The 21,484-nt window shown below is 38.9% G+C and overlaps 1 protein-coding gene across 2 annotated transcripts; it reads left to right on the top strand.

Annotated features, from left to right (window-relative positions):
* The first annotated feature begins 211 nt into the window (after positions 1 to 211).
* Positions 212 to 21,118, top strand: fbrs (fibrosin). 2 transcript variants are annotated; one of them, XM_058793305.1, is made up of 19 exons: positions 212 to 676; positions 1,787 to 2,404; positions 2,630 to 2,821; positions 3,488 to 3,520; positions 5,369 to 5,398; positions 5,477 to 5,522; positions 5,783 to 6,119; positions 8,434 to 8,648; positions 8,809 to 9,029; positions 9,129 to 9,173; positions 9,296 to 9,379; positions 15,165 to 15,233; positions 15,326 to 15,364; positions 15,468 to 15,539; positions 15,715 to 15,868; positions 16,186 to 16,266; positions 16,441 to 16,524; positions 17,988 to 18,195; positions 18,321 to 21,118. In XM_058793305.1, the coding sequence occupies exons 2-19, from the start codon at positions 2,096 to 2,098 to the stop codon at positions 19,837 to 19,839; spliced, it is 3,738 nt and encodes a 1,245-aa protein (XP_058649288.1). In that variant the 5' UTR covers positions 212 to 676; positions 1,787 to 2,095; the 3' UTR covers positions 19,840 to 21,118. The 2 variants fall into 2 exon arrangements, with proteins under 2 accessions (XP_058649288.1, XP_058649289.1); XM_058793306.1 differs by lacking the exon at positions 15,468 to 15,539 and having other exon boundaries at positions 15,326 to 15,355.
* Positions 21,119 to 21,484: the final 366 nt, after the last annotated feature.

Below are 21,484 nucleotides of genomic sequence, written 5' to 3'. Positions count from 1 at the left end.
TCTTTTTCAGAAACAAATACAATAGGTATTTACATTGCTTAATTATACATATATTTTTTTTAAAAATGCTAATATAATTTAAATTAAACAAACATCTCGGTGTTAACACTAAAACCGCTTGTTTTGGATGCTGAGAACAGATGTGCATTATGATCATTAGGGCAGCAAGAACAGCTGAGCAGAAGTTATTACACTCGCTTCGATGGCAGTAGATGGCAGTACTGTCGTCGCATTCAGCACCGCCTGCCTTGAACGAATCAACAGAGGAAGAAAACCCGACAGAAGCACACAATGCAGTTTGACTGCTACGGGTTATCCACCCAGGCTTCATGTATGTCTCAGCTTCCCAAATAGACTGAAGATGTCCATTTTTCCTGTTTTGACGATCGGGACGAAAAGCAAGCTTTCGTAAGTACATTTTCACGTTACGCTTGAGGAAAAAACGGCTTCTGCTGCGGACACCGGCGAAATCTCCAGCTTGACCGCACACAGTGAATCACACAACAGGCCGCGGAAGGAGGAGCCCAACCTGCGCTGACGGGGCTGCGCTCAACATCCGTGACGGTGCAACTCCAGCCCGAGGCCTTGGGGCCTGTTGTATATTATTATCGTTTTAAATGGAGGCTCGGACGAAAGCAGAAGCCAGAGGAAAATGGCCCTCTTTACAGCGCGAGTGGTGGGTGTGATTGGAAATATTGTTGTCATTTTGTTCGTGTCCGTGTCTTTGAGCATCGTTAATGAAGCAAAACAGAGTGGTTTCGTTTTAAGCAAAAAAGAATTGTAATGTGTTTTATACTTGAGTTGAGATTAAAACCCATCGCACAGTGTCCCCTTTTCTCCTCTGCTCGTCATAGAGAGCTAATAGGCTAGTATCTTGATTAATTTTACGGGTTTTGTTTTTAAATTAGTAAATAGACTATTAGTAGTTACAAGTCGTGTTACGTTCATCGGTTGCATTAGTGTACTGATCTGAGTAATTAGTTTTATTTCCTTCTTAAATGTGAAGTGCAAGATGGGGTGTCAACGAACCACAGGCTAAGTTACATGATTAGCTTGTTTTATTGGAGTCATATTAAATAGCTTTGGACCCCTCGACAGATGTCTTCGAAGAGAAATAACGATCAAGACAACTGTAAAACGAATGATGGCTCTTTTAAAATGACATTTGATATGTGATAAGGTGGTAACGTTAGTGTTTGCTCGGCCGGTTGTGTTTACACTGGGTATATAATAACCGTTAAATATTTAGCAATATCACAATCGAGTAATTTTCATAATGTCATTTATAGTATAGTAACCAAAAATTTTCCGAATTTGGTCGTTTTAAATGAGTGTGCTTTAATCCGCGATCCCAACTAGGTTAGCTAACTAGCAAGCTAACATCGTCAGCTGAGAGAGCGATTTAACGCGTCGCTCTATTAACCGATCTTTGTGCTTCAGATTCAGAAATAAGACTTGACCTAAAATATTTTAGTCTATAAAGGATTGATTTCGTTTCACTATTGGACTTTGTTTGTGCTGATCATCTTCCTTTTAATAAAGTTTACTAACAAAAACTCAACCCTAACTTATGAGGTAGACACTATTCTCCTTTATGCCATTAAAACGTGATAGTTATACTTTCTCACTTTAGTGATGTTTACTTTAGGCTTGTTTATATTTTATATGTAGAAAATAAGCTCTTTCAGCATTAAAGCACCATGTTTTCTTAGTTAACCAGCCATGTTGAATCTTTAAAAACCCGACTGCGCCACTGATCGGTAGTTTCTCCTTTTTTCTTCCTCAGATGAAAGTGACAATGTCTTGACAGAAAGACAGTAAGTGGAATATCTAGAAGCTTTCATAATCGCTGTGTTATTGGATAAAACAGGCCCGGTGATGCCCAGACATGACTATATTCAGACTGCAGTGTACTCGCACCACACAGCCTCCACTGGACTCGATTAAATTATAAGACAGGAACCTTAAACCACATTTTCATCTGAGATCCGCAACACTGGTCCTGGAGGCGCTGGTTTTTATTCAGTATCAGTTGTAAAGTCCCCCAGGCCGGACCAGGGTGTGTTTTTATTAAGTGCCTTTGTCGGACATTGACATGGACGGTCCCAGTCGAAGCGGAGGCTTCAGGCAAAGCCGTCGCTCCCGTTCGCAGCGTGACCGAGAGCGGCGGAGGAGGAGAGCGGATCTCGCTGAGCGCAGGGCCTCGTCGCCATCCTCGGCCTCGGACCAAGAACTCTGCAGAGGAGACTCACTGCTCCGTGCCAGCGGAGGAGAATGCAGACCCGGCTTCCCCGGGGCCAGACACCGTCCTCCGCGTCGGAGGAAGCGAGAATCGGTGTCTTGCGAGGAGGATATCATCGATGGCTTCGCTATAGCCAGCTTCATAACCCTGGAGGCCTTGGAGGTTTGCGGGTTTATCTATCTTTGACTAGTCTTGTATTAAGTGCTGCAGTACAATATGTATATTAGAAGTTGAGCTGTTTTGCATCATGTTAATTTTAGTATAAAATATGCTGAATATCTACTTGGTAGTTATTAAAACTCGGTGTAAAATGAGTAAACAGCAAAGTCTCAGTATAGAGCTCATGTATTTGTTACATTAACATGTTGTACTGTGTTACTTTGACAGATGGACTGTTCCCTAAAGCCTCCAGAACGTTCTGGCTTGTTCATGGGCAGAGGAATCAAAAGGAAGAGAGGTCTGGATGAAAACGGAGGTCCTCTGTCAGAGCCGGAGGAAGGACCTCCTGCTACGTACACCAACAGTTGGGAGCAGCGCAGGAAAATCAAATCTAAACTGAAGAGAAAGGGAGATGCTAAGGTTAGTGCTGTACTTTCATAACCCTTTAATGCTCTATAAACACCAAAGATAAAATCCTGTATGTGCAAACACCCATGAAAAACATGTCATTTCTAGAATAGTCCCGTGTGGATGAGAGTCTGACATAAATCAATTGATCATTTTAAAATAAGTTTTCAATATTGAGCAGTCACAAAGTGTCAGAAGACTTATTGTTGGGGAAATTAGATGCAGTGACTGGTCTAAACTAAATTTGCATCACATGTGAATATTCTTCTCGCTGTTCTAGCAGCAGTCAGAAGAGTTTCTTCTTTTTTTTTTTACAGTACAGATGCTCGGAGAGCCTTGCAATCCTTGGCTGATGTATTTGCATGCTTGTGGTTATAGAATTCAAAGGCAACAAAAATTGCAATTAATAGATTAAGAAATAATGCCAAAAGGAATGGCTGTTTATGTTAATCAAAGTGTATCGCCCAATTCAGTATCTCAGAATGGCCAAATATCAGCCAATTAGTTATCCTTGCCTATATGTCTAACTATATACTTTCAGATGACCTTTATAATGTAAGACAAAAATCAATATAGATCTATGTTTTATTTTTATTGTGTTCATGTAATTACATACTATTTGCTACTCTGTATTTTTTTTTTTCACCGTGGTTTGACTCTTTCAAATGTCTGTTTCAGGTATCTGGGAATCACATGGAGACAGGATATATTGTGAGTTGTTTTTCCAGTGGGTTTTGTGTTTTTCTTTGCTGTCCAAAAACATTACTTTGAAATTTGTTCAGACTTTCAAAACATACATATACAGGGCTCGCAAAATTTAAAAATCCCTGGTAGCCCTTCGGGCAGGTACTCTTCGGATTTTGGTAGCCCGAAAATTAATTTAACTAGCCCAAATTAAAAAATTACCTTTTTTTTTTTTTTTTTTAAATATTGAAAATCAGATAGGAGTTTAAATGTCAATCAAAAATATTTTCAATACACAAATATCAACAAATATGAAGGAAGGAATTTTATTTCACTATTTACAGGGTATCTGCAGAATTATTTTTAAATAAATTTAAGGCAATTTATGACCCTTTTTAAGAGCTGCACGAGTAAAATGAACACAGAATGAGTGGGGTTGGACAATGTCTATGGTAACATACAGTATTGAGCCATAAAATTACATGATTTACTGTTCAGATACAGGTTTTCACAAAAACAAAAATCTTATACAACAGTGTTTCAGGCTATAGACCATTTTTATGAAAAGGGATAAATCAAGCATATAAATTATGTTAATTTAAAACGTATAAATATTACTGTCTTAATTGTTTAGATTTTTAGAAGGCACATTAACTTCTTTCTCATTTACAACCATGTGTTTGCTGCGTAAAAACATGAGTTGATATTTGCATTGATCTGACCATAAACAGCAAGAAAGGCTTATTGGAAATGCAGATTCATTCTCTGCCACGTGGTGGCACTGTAGGAGCACTGAAATACTGCGGTTTCCTCGGAAACGCAAGCAGCTTTGCGCTCATAAACGCTGCTTTATCAGGAATTATAGGTGAAATTAAAATGCCAACCACACGTTTCTGAGGACAGTCGGTTCCCTTCAGATACATTCACATAAAGACATCCGCGCCGCGTTTTGACTTGAAACGTGCAGCGCTCATTATTTATTCAATGACATCATTGCCTTTTGAAGTTTAATCCTGCCGTATCGCGACTCATGTCTTTCCATCCCCTCTTGAAATTATAATTAAGACATTTCTTATACCATTTAACGTATTTAAAACTTTTTATGGTCTTAAGTTTGATACAACTCACTTTCAGAGTTTTTAAGGACCCGCGGGAGATCTGTATTTAAGGAGCCCGTCGGGCAGGCAGTGATACATTTTGGTAGCCCGACTGGAAAACACAATAGCCCCGGGACGTCGAGCTAGCGATTTTGCGAGCCCTGATATATTGTTCACTTACACTACCTTACAATACTATTTAAATGTTTTTGAACGTCTATTATTACTAAGGCTGCTTTTATTTGATTAAAATAATAGTATATTCCACAGTAATATTGTAAAATATTATTACAATTTAAAATAACTATACAAGTATATTTGAAAATGAAACTTATTCCTGTGATGGCAAAGCTAAATTCAGCAGCCATTACTATAGTCATCGGTGACACAGGATCATTCTAATATGCTGATTTTGTCATCAAAAAAACATTTCTCATTTATTATCAATGTTGAAATTAGTATTGTGGAAAGCATGACACATTCATTCAGGAAAAGTTTGACAGCAATTATTTAAAAAAACAAAAACAAAAAAAAAACCTTTTGTAACAATGTAAAAGTCTTTACTGTCCGTTATGATCAATTTAATGCATCCTTTGCTGAATAATAACAAATACTATTTTCTCTTGGGAAAAAAAAATTACTGACCCAACTGAACGGTATTGTATGTTTTTGTTTGTGTATTATAAATGATATATCATAAACAAGGGAAATTGTCATTACATTTTTGTCCCCACACAAATGTAGGCAATAACTTTATCTCTTTATTTTTAATCCACAGTGTGATACAGAGAGTGAATCAGGGGATAAGGTAAAAATTATTCTTGAATTTGCTTTGTATTTTCATGCATTTTACTATTTTGATAATGACATTTTCCCCACTGTTTAGGCTTCTGACAATATGGAGCCAGCATTCATCGTCTGCACAAGAGAAGGTAAATGTCTGCTGGCAGTAGCAGGTGTATATATTGTTTTGATAGATGGTGAATTACCTAGGAATAATGATATTTTTGTATGTTTTTGGGATTTGAATTGGACAGTGGTGTTCATCATTAATTAAAATGCAGATTTATTTATATGCTACTCAGATATTTATCATTAAAGCCTACATGGAACTGTTTGCTGATTTTTGATGTTGTAAAGCATGAAAAAGAGCATTACACGCATTACAATGTAGGGCTCTCTTTTTTCACAGCAGTTAACTCCAACTCTGCAAGCGCTGCTGTGGGCAACGGTTGCCCTCTCTTGCCCTCAAATAGCTCACTACCCCTTCTGTCAGTCACACCTCGGGTCTCTGGCCTGGAGCGGAGTCAGGAGAGGAGTATGGAGCTGCCTTACCCTGAGCCCATCTCTACCTCATCCTCTCTGCCTAGCCTTGCAGCCCATTCCACTGCCTCGGTCTCCAACTCACTTCCAGAGCAGCGTAATGGAAATGGTGGCCCCTATCACCGCCATGATCCTAGCACACCACAGCACAAACACAAGCCTTTCCCTTTCCCTGGAAAGTCACAACCAATCTACAGCAACAACAGGTCAGTGTAATGAAACAGCGTTTCTGTACTTTTTTTTTTGCTTTTGATTTTATTTGGTTCATCTTAGGTCAGACAGAAAGTAACAGTAGCATAAATATAGTAATATACTATAAATAATATAGATATACACACATCTACATATAACATTCAGCCATACTTTAATTCAGATGAAGAAAAAAAGGAAACTCGTTTCTGTTACATTTTAACTTCAATAATGCCCTCAGCCTAAATCCAATCATGCTGTCTAAGTTTATAGAATAATCTCTCACACCTACAGTCTGTTCATATATTGTACACAAAAATGGAGATGGCTGAAATTGGTTGTTTCAGTCTGTTTGCTTGGCTTTACACAGTAAGGGTACACAGTATTTTTTGGAAACAAATTCATGTTTACAAGATGCTGGGTTGTACAGTGCTTTTGTATACTATTAGAAATTAATACTTTCGTCCAGCAACAATGTATTGTATAGACCAATTTCGTGTAGACGTCACAGTTACGTCACTCACAGATGCACACATTGTGGTGGCAGAAACACACGGTAACAAGTGGAGTGAAACGGGAAAAATAAACGGAATAAGAGATAAAATGTACTGTTGTGCCTTTGGATGTCAGAATCGGAATGCAAATCATTTTTATAGAATACTGTCGTCAAAATGCCATTTGAAGCTAAACGCAGAAGTTTAAACAGACAGAATGAATGAAACCTGCTATTATTACTCTACTTTTAAAGCATAAATTTGATTTAAACAATTGGTCTACATAATATTCACATATGCAGTTCATAGGGAACATAATATATTTGCCCTACAGTTACAGCATGAAATACTATTTAAACCTATAACATTTTACAACGTTACCTATTGTCTCTCAATTCTTTTTTTGAGACTTTTCTTTCTCGCAAATGCAACTTTTATATTTCGTATTTCTGACTTTATAACTCGATTTAACTACTCAATAGCGAGTTTGTCCATTCTGAGGAGAAAAAAACGTGAGAAGTGTGGGATATAAACTCAAAATAGAGAATGAGTTGATTTTTCTTATCAGAATTGTGAGATATAATCTCGGATTTGCGAGAATAAAGTCAGAATTTTGAAATATTGAAATTTTAACGCTGCTGCCACTGCCAGACAAAAAAACGACGACAGCTGTGGTTAAACGAGATAAAACGAGCGGACTGGACAGAAACAATCGTCAAAAATGCTCGCGTTTGCAGCGCACACTTCTTATCAGTAAAGGTTCAATGAAGTATTGTCTTTTGTTGTTATGGGCGCATCATATGTAATTGTATATACATTGTTATGAGTAATTGTGGCTGGAATAATAATGTAGCTGTAAAAATAGTTGCCTGCTGAAATTGAAATATATACTGTATGTATACATCTTCATGACTAAATACACGGTGAATTTGTCTTTACTATACACGCTAGATGTGAGTCACTCAACTGGAGGTAATCCTGTCAGATCGACCATCCTTTGAGTAAAAGCGTGTGCGGGTCGGCCAATCTGGTTTCGTCCGTTAAAGTTAACCTTTTCAAATAACGTGGTCCCGCACAGTGAGTGACCGTACATATGCGGGTAAAATTGGAATTTCTCCAGTTATTGTTAAAAAAAGCTGACAAACTGCCACCACCTAAGCTCCGCCCACAGAAAAACGTCCCATTTAGAATGTCTATGAAGGAGCATGTGACACTGAAGACTGGAATAATGGCTGCTTTGCCATCACAAGAATAAATTACATTTTAAAATATATTAAAATATTAAACGCTTGGTTTTAATAATATTTCACAATTTAACTTTTTTTCTACAGTATTTTTGACCAAATAATTGCTGCCTTGGTGAGCATAAAAACATAAAAAAATGTTACCAACCCATTTGGGTGTACATCTGTAAAAAAAAAAAAAAAAAATGGTATTTTGCATTTTTTCATGGATAAATTCTTTTCACAGTTAGATTTAATAAATATTTTCCCCCTCACAAGCACAATTATAATTATTTTAAGTAGTTACAATTATGTATGCAAATATTTCAATTTTATTTAAAGTATTTATATAACTTATTAACTTATTAATGATTTTTAAATCATCTATTGTGGTGTTATCTATTTCTTAAACGCTCTCTGACACAAATTCAAGCAGATTTTTTTTTCTGCTTAACATGCACTCATGCCTTTTCCTATTATAGTGTGCAGTTCTTGCTCAGAAAAAGTTGCAATCTGTATCACATTTTATGCCATTATTCAAAAGCATGTGTCTATTAAAATGAAAGACAGATTGTGTTCCCTAAACATGTGATGTGGCATTGGTTTTTCATCAGGAGCAGTAACTCAGGCAAGCCTCCATCTTCGTCAGCCTCTTCTTCATCAATCAGACCACCTACTCCTGCTACAAGTGTGTCCCTTGTTCGAGGCCCAGGTGGTGTGGGGACAGTAATACCATCTTCTCGACCGAGTCCTGGTGCTGTCTTCACGCCGTCCCCCAACCTTCCCCCACCACCTCCTCTCCTGCAGGTGTCACCCCACACCTCAACAGGTAAAACAAACTTTACCAGCCATTATGTGTAAAAATACTAAATGCTAACAACTGTTAACTACATTAGCAACATTATTTAGTGACAATGAAATAATAAAAATGAAATGTGTATATTCTTGTTCAGAAAGATGAAGTTCTTTCTTTTCTCTTTGATTAATAGATCAGGATCTGATCTGTCAGGACATAACAGACTCAAATGCTGGCTCTGCACCTGGAGGACCATCTGTGTCAAGCTCGAGCTCTGGGACATCTAGCAGATCCTCCCAGGCCCAAACGTCCATCCCTACAATGGCCTACCAGTTCCATCAGCACAATCACCAGCACCAGCACACTCATACTCACCAACACTTCTTACATCCCACAGCTGCACCACCACCACTGGTGAGGAGTCAACTGTAGCTCATGGATGGCTAGTTTCAAAAAGTGGCTGATCATGAAATTTCACGCTTTGACATTTCTCTTGTGCTTGTTGTGTTTCAGTTTGATAAGTATCCAAGCAAAATAGACGGTCTCTTTCGACACCCAGTAAGTTTTTTTTGAACATTTGCTGTCTTTTCAAATTTGCTGTCAATATAGCAGTTCTCTGTGGAACACATAAGTGCTTCTAGTTTGTGATTTATGTGTTATGTCTTTTCTCTCCTACAAAGTTTTTTCCTCAGTACCCACCCCCAGTGCCCGTTCTTCCGCCCACAGGACCTTTCAGATCATTGCATGGAGCTTTTCAGCCTAAGGTAAGACTTGCTTGTTATTTGGACATTGTTTTGAATATTAAAATCTGAAAGCTTGGTGTACAAATATTAAAATCAGGTGAAGAATGCTTGCGTATTACCACAATATCTAGTGATCCTGGGGAGATAATAATGTGCTGTCAACCACATAAGAGCATAAAAAGGACAACCACTTCATCAAACATTTAACAACAGTCCGCATATTTACCTAATAATGTATGCAACTGTTCAAAAGACAAAGAGATTAATATTTTTTTATTCTGCAAGGATGCATTAAATAGATCTAAGTTGACATTAAAGACATTGTGTTACAAAATAAATTACCTGCTGTTTATTTTAATTTTATTCATCAAAGAATCCTAAAAAAATGTATAACTTTTTCCACAATTATATTAAAGGGTTAGTTCACCCAAAAATGAAAATTAGTCAATATTTTACTTACCCTCAAGGCATCCTAGGTGTATATGACTTTCCTCTTTCAGATGAATCCAATCGTAGTAAAAAATCAAAATGGTCCTGGCTCTTCTAAGCTCTATCATTGCAGTCAGCGTTTCTTTAACTGTATTTTATTTTGATAATGAACTGGCTGCAATGTCGCAAAAATATGTTGTGTCTTTGTGCGCATGAGGCACCGGCGCAATATGGCCATACCAATCGCTGGTTGGTTATACAGATGCAAGACCTCATTCAAAACTGTCAAGCTTTTGCAAAACAAATAAAACTGTAAAGCTTTTGCAAAATAAAGAAAACTAATTTCTGCCATCTCATTTTTCTCTTGTTTCGTTAATCTGTCAATGATTTAAGTGAAATATATTTAGTGTATAGGCATATATATTCCTTTTTATGTAAGCCTATAGTTTTATTCTATTTTCTCCGTTCACGGAAGCGCTGCAGGTGCATAAGATTTGTTGAATCCATCTTACACTATCCTCGCCGGTGCATTGCCATTGTGACTTACCTATGAAGAGTCCACAGCTGAGCGCGCAGGCATTTCACTCGCTGGATGCATAAGCGTCACATTTGCATAGGCCGTATTATTTGAGTTCCTGATTGGTTGACAGCAAATTTCAAATATTATATGGAACGATAAAATAACGTTATTAACCAATTAATGGCCATTTCAAATTTTCGATTCTGTTCGGAACTATAAAATTTTATTTAGTTTCTGTTTCCACTTCTGTTCCAGTCAAAATTTCGTTCGTTTCCGGTTTTCGTTTTCGTTCCTTGAACCGGTTCAGAGCCCTGCTTATAAAGCACATATTAATGCCTTATTCTGCATGACCATATTCTAGATCCCTTAATCCTACACCATATCTAAATTGACCTTACTAACTATTTTTTATGATCTAGGAGCTTTTTTTACAGGGAAAACTCTTAATTAATAGTGAATGTGTTCCCTATTCCAAAGTGTTACCATAAATATTATAAAGAAATACAAGTTGCATTATGAATGACTTTGTACTTTCAGGGAAAAAATTATTTGATCCCCTGCTGATTTTGTACGTTTGCCCACTGACAGAGAAGTGATCAGTCTATAATTTTAATGGTAGGTTTATTTGAACAGTGAGAGACAGAATAACAGCAAAAAATCCTGAAAAACGCATTTAAAAAAGTTATAAATTGATTTGCATTTTAATGAGTGAAATAAGTGTTTGATCCCCTATCAATCAGCAAGATTTCTGACTCCCAGGTGTCTTTTATACAGGTAAGGAGCTGAGATTAGGAGCGTTCTCTCTTAGGCTGCATTTACACTGCAAGTCTTGATGACCAATTCCAATTTTGACTACGTGCTTACATTTCTTTTAAAAGTGACCCGTATCCGATGTGTGCATTTTACACTGCACTTGGTGAAACGAGCTGAAAATAGCATATGATATCACAAATCAATTTGAATAGTACATTGAATTTAATTTATTGACATGGAATTCATATAAAAATGTTTTAATGCAATAGTTACATCTATACATAAAAATAATTATATAGCCTACAAATTCTTCAGGACAGTGATGTAGGCCTACGCAGCTCCGCTGAAAGCTTGCGAGTGGAACAATGCTCAGGTTGTAGATATTGTTGTTGAATTTTTTTTTTAGTAAGTAAAACCAAATGCGTTCATAAGTGATTATATAATCAAAGGCAGGGACATGTTTGTGTGCATTTTATTTTGTGGTTTCAATGGAACGAACAGGACTGAAGCGCTCCTCTGCGCTCTAGCCGTCGTCACAGACAACAGCAGCAACGAGCACTCGATTTCAAAAGCAACACATTTCAGCATCAGAAAGTCTTTTAACACACACGAACGAAATTAATACCTTGCTACTCAACTAGAGAGGTTTCATTTGGTACAGGTATGTCACGCAAATGCATGTATCCGATTCATATCTGATTTATTGCCTGAAACTGATCGGAGAATATCGGAATCCATGTGACTTTTTCCTGCTTGCACGGTCATGGGCCGTATCCAATCTGTGCCACATGGGAGGAAAAAAATCGGAATTGTGTCACTTGAACCATGCAGCGTAAATGCGTCCTTAAAGGGGTCATATAATGGTACATGCACTTTTACAAGTTGATTGTACTGAAATGTGTGTTAGCAGTGCCTGTACACAACCATCATAAAATGATAAAAATCCATCCAGTGTTTTTTTTTTAATCTCCTTATTTGTTTTACCCTGTCTCAAATCAAGCCGTTTGACCGTGTGACGCCACACGGTCAGACGCCCCTCCCACGATGGTTGATTGACAGCAGTGTTTCAACACAGACCCGCCCTTGCTCGTGAGCGAGCTGTCAATCATAGTCCGCGAGTCATTGTTGATATACGCTGGAGCTGTCTATGAGCAGAATGGCGTCTAGCGATTGTGGTGTTCTGTTCTCGGTGCAATAATGAACACAGCAGTCATTTTGATGTTCCTAAGTCGAACCGCTGAAGACACAGTGGCTGAGTTTTGCTTTTGAAGGAATATTCCCCACGAGCAACGTCAATGTTTTCATGTTTGCGCGAATCATTTTTCACCAGACTGCTTTATAAATGAAGGTCAGTATAAAGCTGGTTTTGCTAAGAAGCTGCTCCTGAAAAAGAATCGGTACCAACTATTCGTGTTCCTGCTGAACCTCCAGAAGAAGTGAGTGTAACGTTTAATTAACCTTTATATTAATCTTTGCAAATCGCTAGCACGCTTCACGATGTATGTGGCTAATGTTTACATTCAGGGTACATGCATGTCTTCTATTCTGACGTTCTCAATATAATTAATAATCCCACGTTTATAATGAACAAAACGTTATGGTTATTGTGTTATTACAAACTGTGTACGCAGGTATTAAAGTTAACATGATAACACTACACTAAGCTTACTTTTGTAGATGGTTTATAACGGTGTCTGTTAAGAAGTAATGTAAAAAATTTAAATAAATACATAACCGTTATAACTGCATGAAAATTAATGGTTTCCGCCCTGAGAGTTGTACCTAACACTGCATAGATAACGTTACGCATCACTGACAAGCCTACATTTACCGAATTTATTTTTCATGACCATTAGCTGTAACATCAATCTGTCAATTAACTAACGTATCAGTAAACACATAGCGTTCGTATCTCACTACTCTACCTGACAGTACACACAAAAATAGATAAAAGTGACATTACGTTAACCAACCATTCAGAAACGTCCCGTTCGAGCCTTAATTGTCGAACTTCTTCGGGGCCGTCATCCTGTTCCGGGTCCAACTCGGGTTCGAATTGATACGGTTGCACAGTATCCTCAGACTCCCGCTGCCATTCTTCAAAATATACCCTCAACTGTTGTCAAGGCAACACTCCACGTGTGTTGTCAAAACGCCCACAGAACAGAGGGGCGGGCGAGCAAAGCTCATTAGCATTTAAAACACACGCACTAAAACGGTGTGCTGAAAACAGAGCTGTTTTTGAGCAGGTAAAATGAGTGTTTTCTTACAATACTAATGAGAATTTTTAATTAAAGTATATTACAAACTTTCAATTTAGACCCTAAAGAATCATATTAGCTTGTACAAAAATGGCATTATATGACCCCTTTAAAGGGAGTGCTTCTAATCTCAGCTTGTTACCTGTATATAAGACACCTGTCCACAGAAGCAATCAATCAGATTCCAAACTCTCCACCATGGCCAAGGACAAGATTGTAGACCTACACAAGGCTGTAATGGGCTACAAGACCATCGACAAGCAGCTTGGTGAGAAGGTGACAACAGTTGGTGCGATTATTCGCAAATTGAAGAAACACAAAATAACTGTCAATCTCCCTTGGTCTGGGGCTCCAGAAAGCACATGTACATGCCCGTCTGAAGTTTGCCAATGAACATCTGAATGATTCAGAGAAGAACTGGGTGAAAGTGGTCAGATGAGACCAAAATCGAGCTCTTTGGAATCAACTCAACTCTCCGTGTTTGGAGGAGGATTGCTGCCTATGACCCCAAGAACACCATTCCCACCGTCAAACATGGAGGTGGAAACATTATGCTTTGGGGATGTTTTTCTGCTAAGGGGACAGAACAACTGCACTGCATTAAAGGGACAATGGACGGGGCCATGTACCGCCAGGGCCAGGGCATAGAAAATGGGTCGTGGATGGGTATTCCAGCATGACTATGACCTAAAACACACGGCCAAGGCAACAAAGGAGTGGCTCAAGAAGAAGCACATTAAGGTCCTGGAGTGGTCTAGCCAGTCTCCAGACCTTAATCCCATAGAAAATCTGTGGAGGGAGCTGAAGGTTCGAGTTGCCAAATGTCAGCCTCGAAACCTTAATGACTTGGAGAGGATCTGCAAAGAGGAGTGGGACAAAATCCCTCCTGAGATGTGTGCAAACCTGGTGGCCAACTACAAGAAACGTCTGACCTCTGTGATTGCCAACAAGGGTTTTGCTTGTACTAAGTCATGTTTTGCGAAGGGGTCAAATACTTATTTCACTCATTAAAATGCAAATCAATTTATATCTTTTTTTTAAATGCATTTTTCTGGATTTTTTTGTTGTTGCTTCTGTCTCTCACTGTTCAAATAAACCTACCATTAAAATTATAGACTGATCATTTCTTTGTCAGTGGGCAAACGTACAAAATCAGCAGGGGATCAAATAATTTTTTCCCTCACTGTAAATGTAGTCTTTCTATCACACACATCAACTGGTTGGAGTTTAAGATGTTTATAATAATCTTAAAATAAGGACTCGATTTCATTTGATTTCAGGTTCATCAGAATTAAAATGTTGCTTGTGGTTCATAACCAAGACATAAACACTCAATTTAATTTTAAACAATTTTCCACTCTCTCTTAAATTGGCCGATTTTCAGCTATATCTTTGAAAGGACTCTGTTTAAATGAATTATGAATGATCAACCTGTGAAGTTAGTAAAACCTATTGTATGTTCATTGTCTTGTCTTAAAGTTTATTCCGGTTGGTAAAAGGAGAGAATAGTATTTTCTATTGGTTTTTAGCAGTAATATGTATTACAGGCTAAAGGTGCTAATATATTCATGAGTGGTCACATGTTTGTGTTTTATTGTGATGGCACAACCATGAAGAATTTATGGCTTATATTTTGGGCAAGATATTCTAAGGTCAGAAAATGTTAATATGTTAGATTTATTAATTTTAAAAGTTCAAGCACAATCTGATTTGTAAGGATGACCGCTTTTATTGAGTTACAGCCAATGTTTGGCACCAATCCACTCACATTTTGTCCTATTTATATTTTGAGCCCATGAAGTGGGTTTGAATAGTTTGTTATTGACAGCTTGTTGCCCTTCAGGGAGCTGCTCCAGAGATGGCTGCTGGATTGGGAGTTGTACCGTCCCACCTTCCACCTAAAGCTCCAAGGGTAAAGATGCCCTATCATTCATATTTGCATCATACATCGTAATCATAACTTTATAGAGATTTATGAATAATGTATGGTGTTTGTGTCCACAGCTAACAGACCCGTTTGCACCACCACCAAAAGTCAGTAATGTAAGTTTAGTATTTTGTTGTACTTGATTTATTTTATCATTTGATTTATTTAATCACTAGCAGACAATTCTTTTCTAACTGTATTTGGATGATCTCTTTACAGAAGCCTGGAAAATGGTGCGCTATGCATGTCCGTGTTGCTTGGATGATTCTAAGGCATCAAGAAAAAGTCAAGGTTTTTGTGTTTATCTGTGCTTATTTTTAGTTCTAATGCAAGAAGGCCAAAAATTACAAAATGGTTGAAATATTTGTTTTTGTTGTTTTTGTTTTGTTTCTTACTTTTAAGAGATGTTTTTAAATAAAAGTGGCATCAGTCCTGTTGACCACCTTTCTGTTGCTGTCTTACTCAGCTTATGCATGCTGATCCACAAAAGCTGGACTTCCGTAATGACCTGTTGCCTCGACTCCCCGGCCCTGGTATTGGTGGACTAGGAGGTCTAGGACCACTTGGTGGTCCCCTTGCCCCAACTCCTGATCTTTCAAGACCAGGAAGCCTGTTCACTGGTGGGTTATACTTACACTTATTTCTGCAACCAATTTAGGAATTCTGCAGGTGATATAAGCCTGTGGTTCTTAAGCTATGATTGCTTTTAAGCTATTGAAGTGGGTTGTTTCTACCTAAATAACAGTTTTCAAGTTCAAAACACTTTGACAGCACTACTGAAGGATTTTTACAGTACTACTGTGCTGCCATACGAGGGCTCTAAATTAAAAAGGCTTAAGGAGGATATAAAGCACAAACTTGGCTAAATGTCAACACTCAATGGTAGTCCATTTATGGGTGTTTAAGTTTTTGTCTGAGTTGACCCATGTCTTCTCAGGTGGAGTCAATCCGTCCTCCACACCATTCATGCCTCCATCAACGCCCCATTCCTCTTTCCTCACCTCAGCAGCACATCTGGGTAAGAGACTGTCTCTGAAAAAGTAGGGGCACCAAAAGCCAATGTTACCCATGCTGCTCTTGTTGCTCTGTGCAGATCTGTTCTTCAGGCTTGCTTCATTTGCTAGCTTTGTAGAGCATAATTTCCTCTGCGTTTAGCTGATTTTATCACTAATGGCCGGGTTTCGTGTTACAGACCCATATGTTCGTTCATCCTCCTACCCTTCTTTGGGAGCCCTGAGTTCTGGTGCCTTTGGAGGCCTAGGCAGCCCCACGATAGGTTTGTCATGCTAATTTGTTTATTAAGAATATGTATTAATTGGATGACTCTAACACAGGTTCTCAACCTTAAAGGGATACTCCACCCCAAAATGAAAATTTTGTCATTAAAAAAGGCATGTAAATTGATGAAATCTTATAAATTATTGGACACTTCTATAAATGAATATACATTTTCAAGTTATGCCAAGTTGTGAATAAAATATATTTTTAAAAAATTGTAATCTAGTAAACCACAAAAACTGCCTTAAAGGGATACTCCACCCCAAAATGAAAATTGTGTCATTAATCACTTAACCCCATGTCGTTCCAAACCCGTAAAAGCTTCGTTCGTCCTCTGAACACAATTTAAGATATTTTGGATGAAAACCGGGAGGCTTGTGACTGTCCCATTGACTGCCAAGTAAATTACACGGTCAAGGTCCAGAAAAGTATGAAAAACATAGTCAGAATTGTCCATCTGCCATCAGTGGTTCAATCTGAATTTTATGAAGCGACGAGAATACTTTTTGTACTCAAAGAAATAAAAATAACGACATTTATTCAACAATTCGTCTCCTTTGTGTGTCTCTCTGTGTCAGCGTAGCGCCATTTCCGTTCAAATCAAAGCGTAAATAAATGCACAATACGTATCCATGCGTTACTGATGACGGAGAATAGCGTACGCATTTGCGTCCATCGGATGCTCTCCAAAATGGTGCTACGCTGACAGAGGAGTGTCATTATTTTTATTTTCTACGCGTACAAAAAGTGTTCTTGTCGCTTCATAAAATTCAGATTGAACCACTGATGGCAGAAGGACTATTTTGACGATGTTTGTTTTATACTTTTCTGTGCCTTGACTGTATAATTTACTCGGCAGTCAATGGGACAGTCGCAAGCCTCCCGGTTTTCATCCAAAATATCTTAAATTGTGTTCAGAGGACGAACGAAGCTTTTATGGGTTTGGAACGACATGGGGGTAAGTGATTAATGACACAATTTTCATTTTGGGGTGGAGTATCCCTTTAAGGCAGTTTTTGTGGTTTACTAGATCACGATTTTTTAAAAATATATTTTATTCACAACTTGGCATAAATTGAAAATGTATATTCATTTATAGAAGTGTCCAATAATTTATAAGATTTCATCAATTTACATGGCTTTTTCAGTTAAAAAGTTCATGGCTTTTCCGGTGGGATTTCTGGTTCTCGAAGAAAAGTTTTTCAAAACCTTGATTTATCTTGATATATTTAGATTTTTAGTTGATTTTTTTCATATATTAAATCATTTAATTCATCTTCAGGCCCCAAGTTTGCAGAGGCCCCCAGTTGAGAATCACTGCTCTAATTTGAATGTGTTGGTTTTCTAACATTTCCTAAGCATTTTAATAAAAGGTTTCGCAGAGGTTAATTTAAGTAGTATTTTATCAGTCACATTCACACTCAGCCAAAGAATAATCAAATGTTATACATTTTCTTTTAGTTGCCAATGTTTTTGGACATAAGACCGAGCCCTCTGCAAGTGCAGTTGGAGGACTGGGTAACCCCCATGATCCATGGAATCGTCTGCATGTTACCCCTGCCTCTTTCCCCTCTGGATCGTCCTGGGCAAAAGGACCAGAGAAGAGAGAAGATAGAGGAAAGGATATGGAGAGAAGAGAACCGACTCATATAAAAGATGAAAAGGACAGGTATGACATTATAACAAATTGTTGTTATTAGGTAGTTTTCAAGTGGACTTTTAAGATCAAAAGTGAATTATGTAACGCATCTCACAACTTGACATACTTAATTGGTTTAATACTGTTTCACACAGAGACAGTCTCTTGTATGGACGCCAGCCAGTGCGAATGTCACCTGGTGTCCCATCCCTCAAGCATCGCAGCAGCACCCCCAGTTCACATCTAAATGGCTTGGGCCCACTGAGCGGAGGTGGAGTTCAACCAGATGGCCAAAGCAGAGAGCGTGAAAGAGAACGGGAGTCAGACAAGAGACATTCTGCATCCAGAGCACCAGTGTCAGCTTCCTCCGCAGCACCAGACAGACCTCGATCTTCAACATCATCTATTCTCACAACCTCTCCTTCTAACGTCCCCTTAGCCTCCTCTCCTCTGGATCTGTTTCACCGACAGCCATCGCACACGCTCAGCACAGAATCCAGCCATTCTTCCCAACGAGAGAACAATGGTCCAGCCTCTTCTAGTTCGCTTCCAGTCAAGAAACCTGATCGTACCACAACTCCGGTATCCAAACCTGCACATGGTCTAACCTCTGGGTTGATCCTCCCCCAAGTCAAGGTCAAAGAAGAGCGTAAAGAGGAGCCTGAGCCAGTGCCCATCTCCGTACCGCATTCCACTGTGCCTTCAAATAACTTTGAACGGCCTAATAGTCGTCACCCACACCATCCATCCACCCCTTCCTCAACCCTCTCATTGACACCTACACCTGGCGTGCCTCTTCCTCCACCAACTCCGCACCCTCCCCACCATCATCTGTCCCTCTTAGATCGTCCACGGGGTATTGATCCCTATCTTGGTGGTGCTGGAGGCTCAGCCGGACTGGTATTAAGTGCTGCAGCTGATCGTTTCCCACCACATCCACATGGTCCTCTACAAGGTCATCCCCAAGCCACTCACAGCTTTCCCTGGGACCATTGGAGGGATCTGGCCGCTCAACAACAGCAACGCAGGGAAGTATTGGCTTTGAGGTCAGATCCCCACCTTGCACTTCGCTCTGATTCACACTTGTCTAGATTTCTCCAGCATCAGCATGTACAGCGTTATTTTGAGGCCGATAGAGCTGCAGCAGCGGTAGCTGTGGCAACCAGCCCCCACCATCCACCAGTACCTACCTCTACGTCCTCTGCTTCATCCTCAGCAGGCAGACCAGAGTTTGGTTTGATGTCCCACGCATTCGATGAGGAGCAACGTGTTCAGTTAATGCGGGAAGACTTTGAGAGAGCGCGGTACTTTGGGATGCATCCACATCCGCACCTGTCCGCACCTCACCTTCCTAGCCCATCTCACGTTGCCCACCTAGAACAGCTTCATGCAGGGCTGCTATCCCACTCTCACCTCCAACCAGCTGGAGCCTCTGCACAAGCATCACATCACCCTGGCCTGTACGCTAGACTGGGACCTCTGCATTCACACTCTCACATACCTAATGGCCTTCTAGCCAAGGCACCAGGTCTAGTTGGGGCATTGTCTGTTGGGGCTCCACCGCCTCTCATTCCGTCTGTGAACAGATCTTCTACTCCTCCCCGTGGGCCCAGACTTGGTGGGGCAGGAGACTTGGCCCTTTTTACCACACATAAAGACAGCGAGTCCAGATAGTACTAGGTAAAGCTCGAGGAGCTTCCAGAACCGCTGTGCTGAAGAAACTGCTCCTTAAATGGCATGACTTTGCAGGACACTCAAAAAGAGCTAAGCTTCAGTGACCATACACAAGTGTTGAAACAACCTGGGGAGTGAACGGAGACCCTTCCCAGGGCTGTTTGATATATTTATCCACTGTGGTTAAGTTGGTGCAATTAAGGTACTCTCTTGCTGTGCCCTGGTTTTTATGTAGGGTTTTCTTTACAAAGAGGCCTGTGGATGTTCAAAGACTATTCATTACTACTAATATGAAGACAGGTTTTGTTGAAGAGTGATGGATCAAAAATTATGAACTTGTTTGTCTTGGTGAACTTAAGGAAAACCTACTGTAGAGTTATGGTCCTCAGCTTTGCATTTGAGGAAAGAGAAATCGGACCCTTGCCGAAGTAGTCGAATACTTCTCATTGTCTGAATCAGCACTGTTGGGAAATGTATGAATTAAAAGAAACACACGGTCCACATTCTGCTTTATATATTCAAGTCATTCATCAGACAACTTCCATGAACATCAGAATGAACTTCTTAAGATTTATTTTATTCTTTAAAAAAAGTTATTATGAACTGTACATCTTGTTGGATAATATTTTAAAATTCAAAGGGAAAGAACTGTCTCCCATTCATTAGTCTGACTTCAGTACAAGAGCTGGGCCAGAACATAGTAGAATAGTGATATTGCTTTTGTAATAATTATTGTTAACATTAATTACCTTCCATAATAAATATATTCACTGTTTATGTTATAATGTCATGTTTCAGGTCTCACCAAATGCACTCAACTTGTTGAAATGAGTCAGTGATGATTATTGTCCAGCAAAGCACTAAAGCGATATTGCTCCAAAATACTGGTTACGTTAAAGCCTGTGTACTGAGGTTGTATCAAAGCCAGCCTCTACGGTTCAGAGAACTGTATATCTTCATACTTTGGGAGAGGGGTGTGTGTGTGTGTGTGTGTGTGTGTGTGTGTGTTATGTCTATGTTCTCCACAGTTGAAGCCTTTGGAAGTCTCCAACAACCATCACCCAAACACACACGGAGCGAAACGAGGCATCTGTTGACTGGACAAAAGGAGTGCACGTCTTGTACTTGCAGCTAAACTATAAGATTAGAAAGACTCTTGAGATACAGGACATTCTGGATTAATTATTTGAGCAAAACAATTTTATACATTTTAAATATGTCCCTCTCCCCTTGAAAAGAAAACCACAAAGATTAATTATTAAAAATGGTTGGTTATTTACATGTGTGGTAGTGTATTGATTCATTGTGTTGTTGTCACCTAATTTCAGGGCCATCTCTCTAGACTTATATCAGGACTTAGTTATTTTAATTTAAGTGATCCATGTGCACCAAACATCTTAGACTTAATCGTTACTATAAGCCATGAGATCAAAAATTGTATCTAGGCTTATAAACATCTATCAAGACATTTGTTCTTGTCTGGAGATAGAAAAAAAAAATCGTACATTTGTTCCAAACGATTAATGATTTGTCATGTCAGTAAGTTGTACCTTGTCAAACTGCTGGCAGCTAAGTTACACAGTGAGAGATATTCTTTTAAAAAGTAGTTTTGAAAAATGTACATATAATCTAAAGTTACGTGCAA

This window comes from Onychostoma macrolepis, chromosome 12 (assembly GCF_012432095.1).
Source record: "Onychostoma macrolepis isolate SWU-2019 chromosome 12, ASM1243209v1, whole genome shotgun sequence".
Classification (NCBI taxonomy): Eukaryota; Metazoa; Chordata; class Actinopteri; order Cypriniformes; family Cyprinidae; genus Onychostoma; species Onychostoma macrolepis.
Note: the sequence above shows the minus strand (reverse complement) of the source record. Positions and strands in the feature narration are given on the sequence as shown.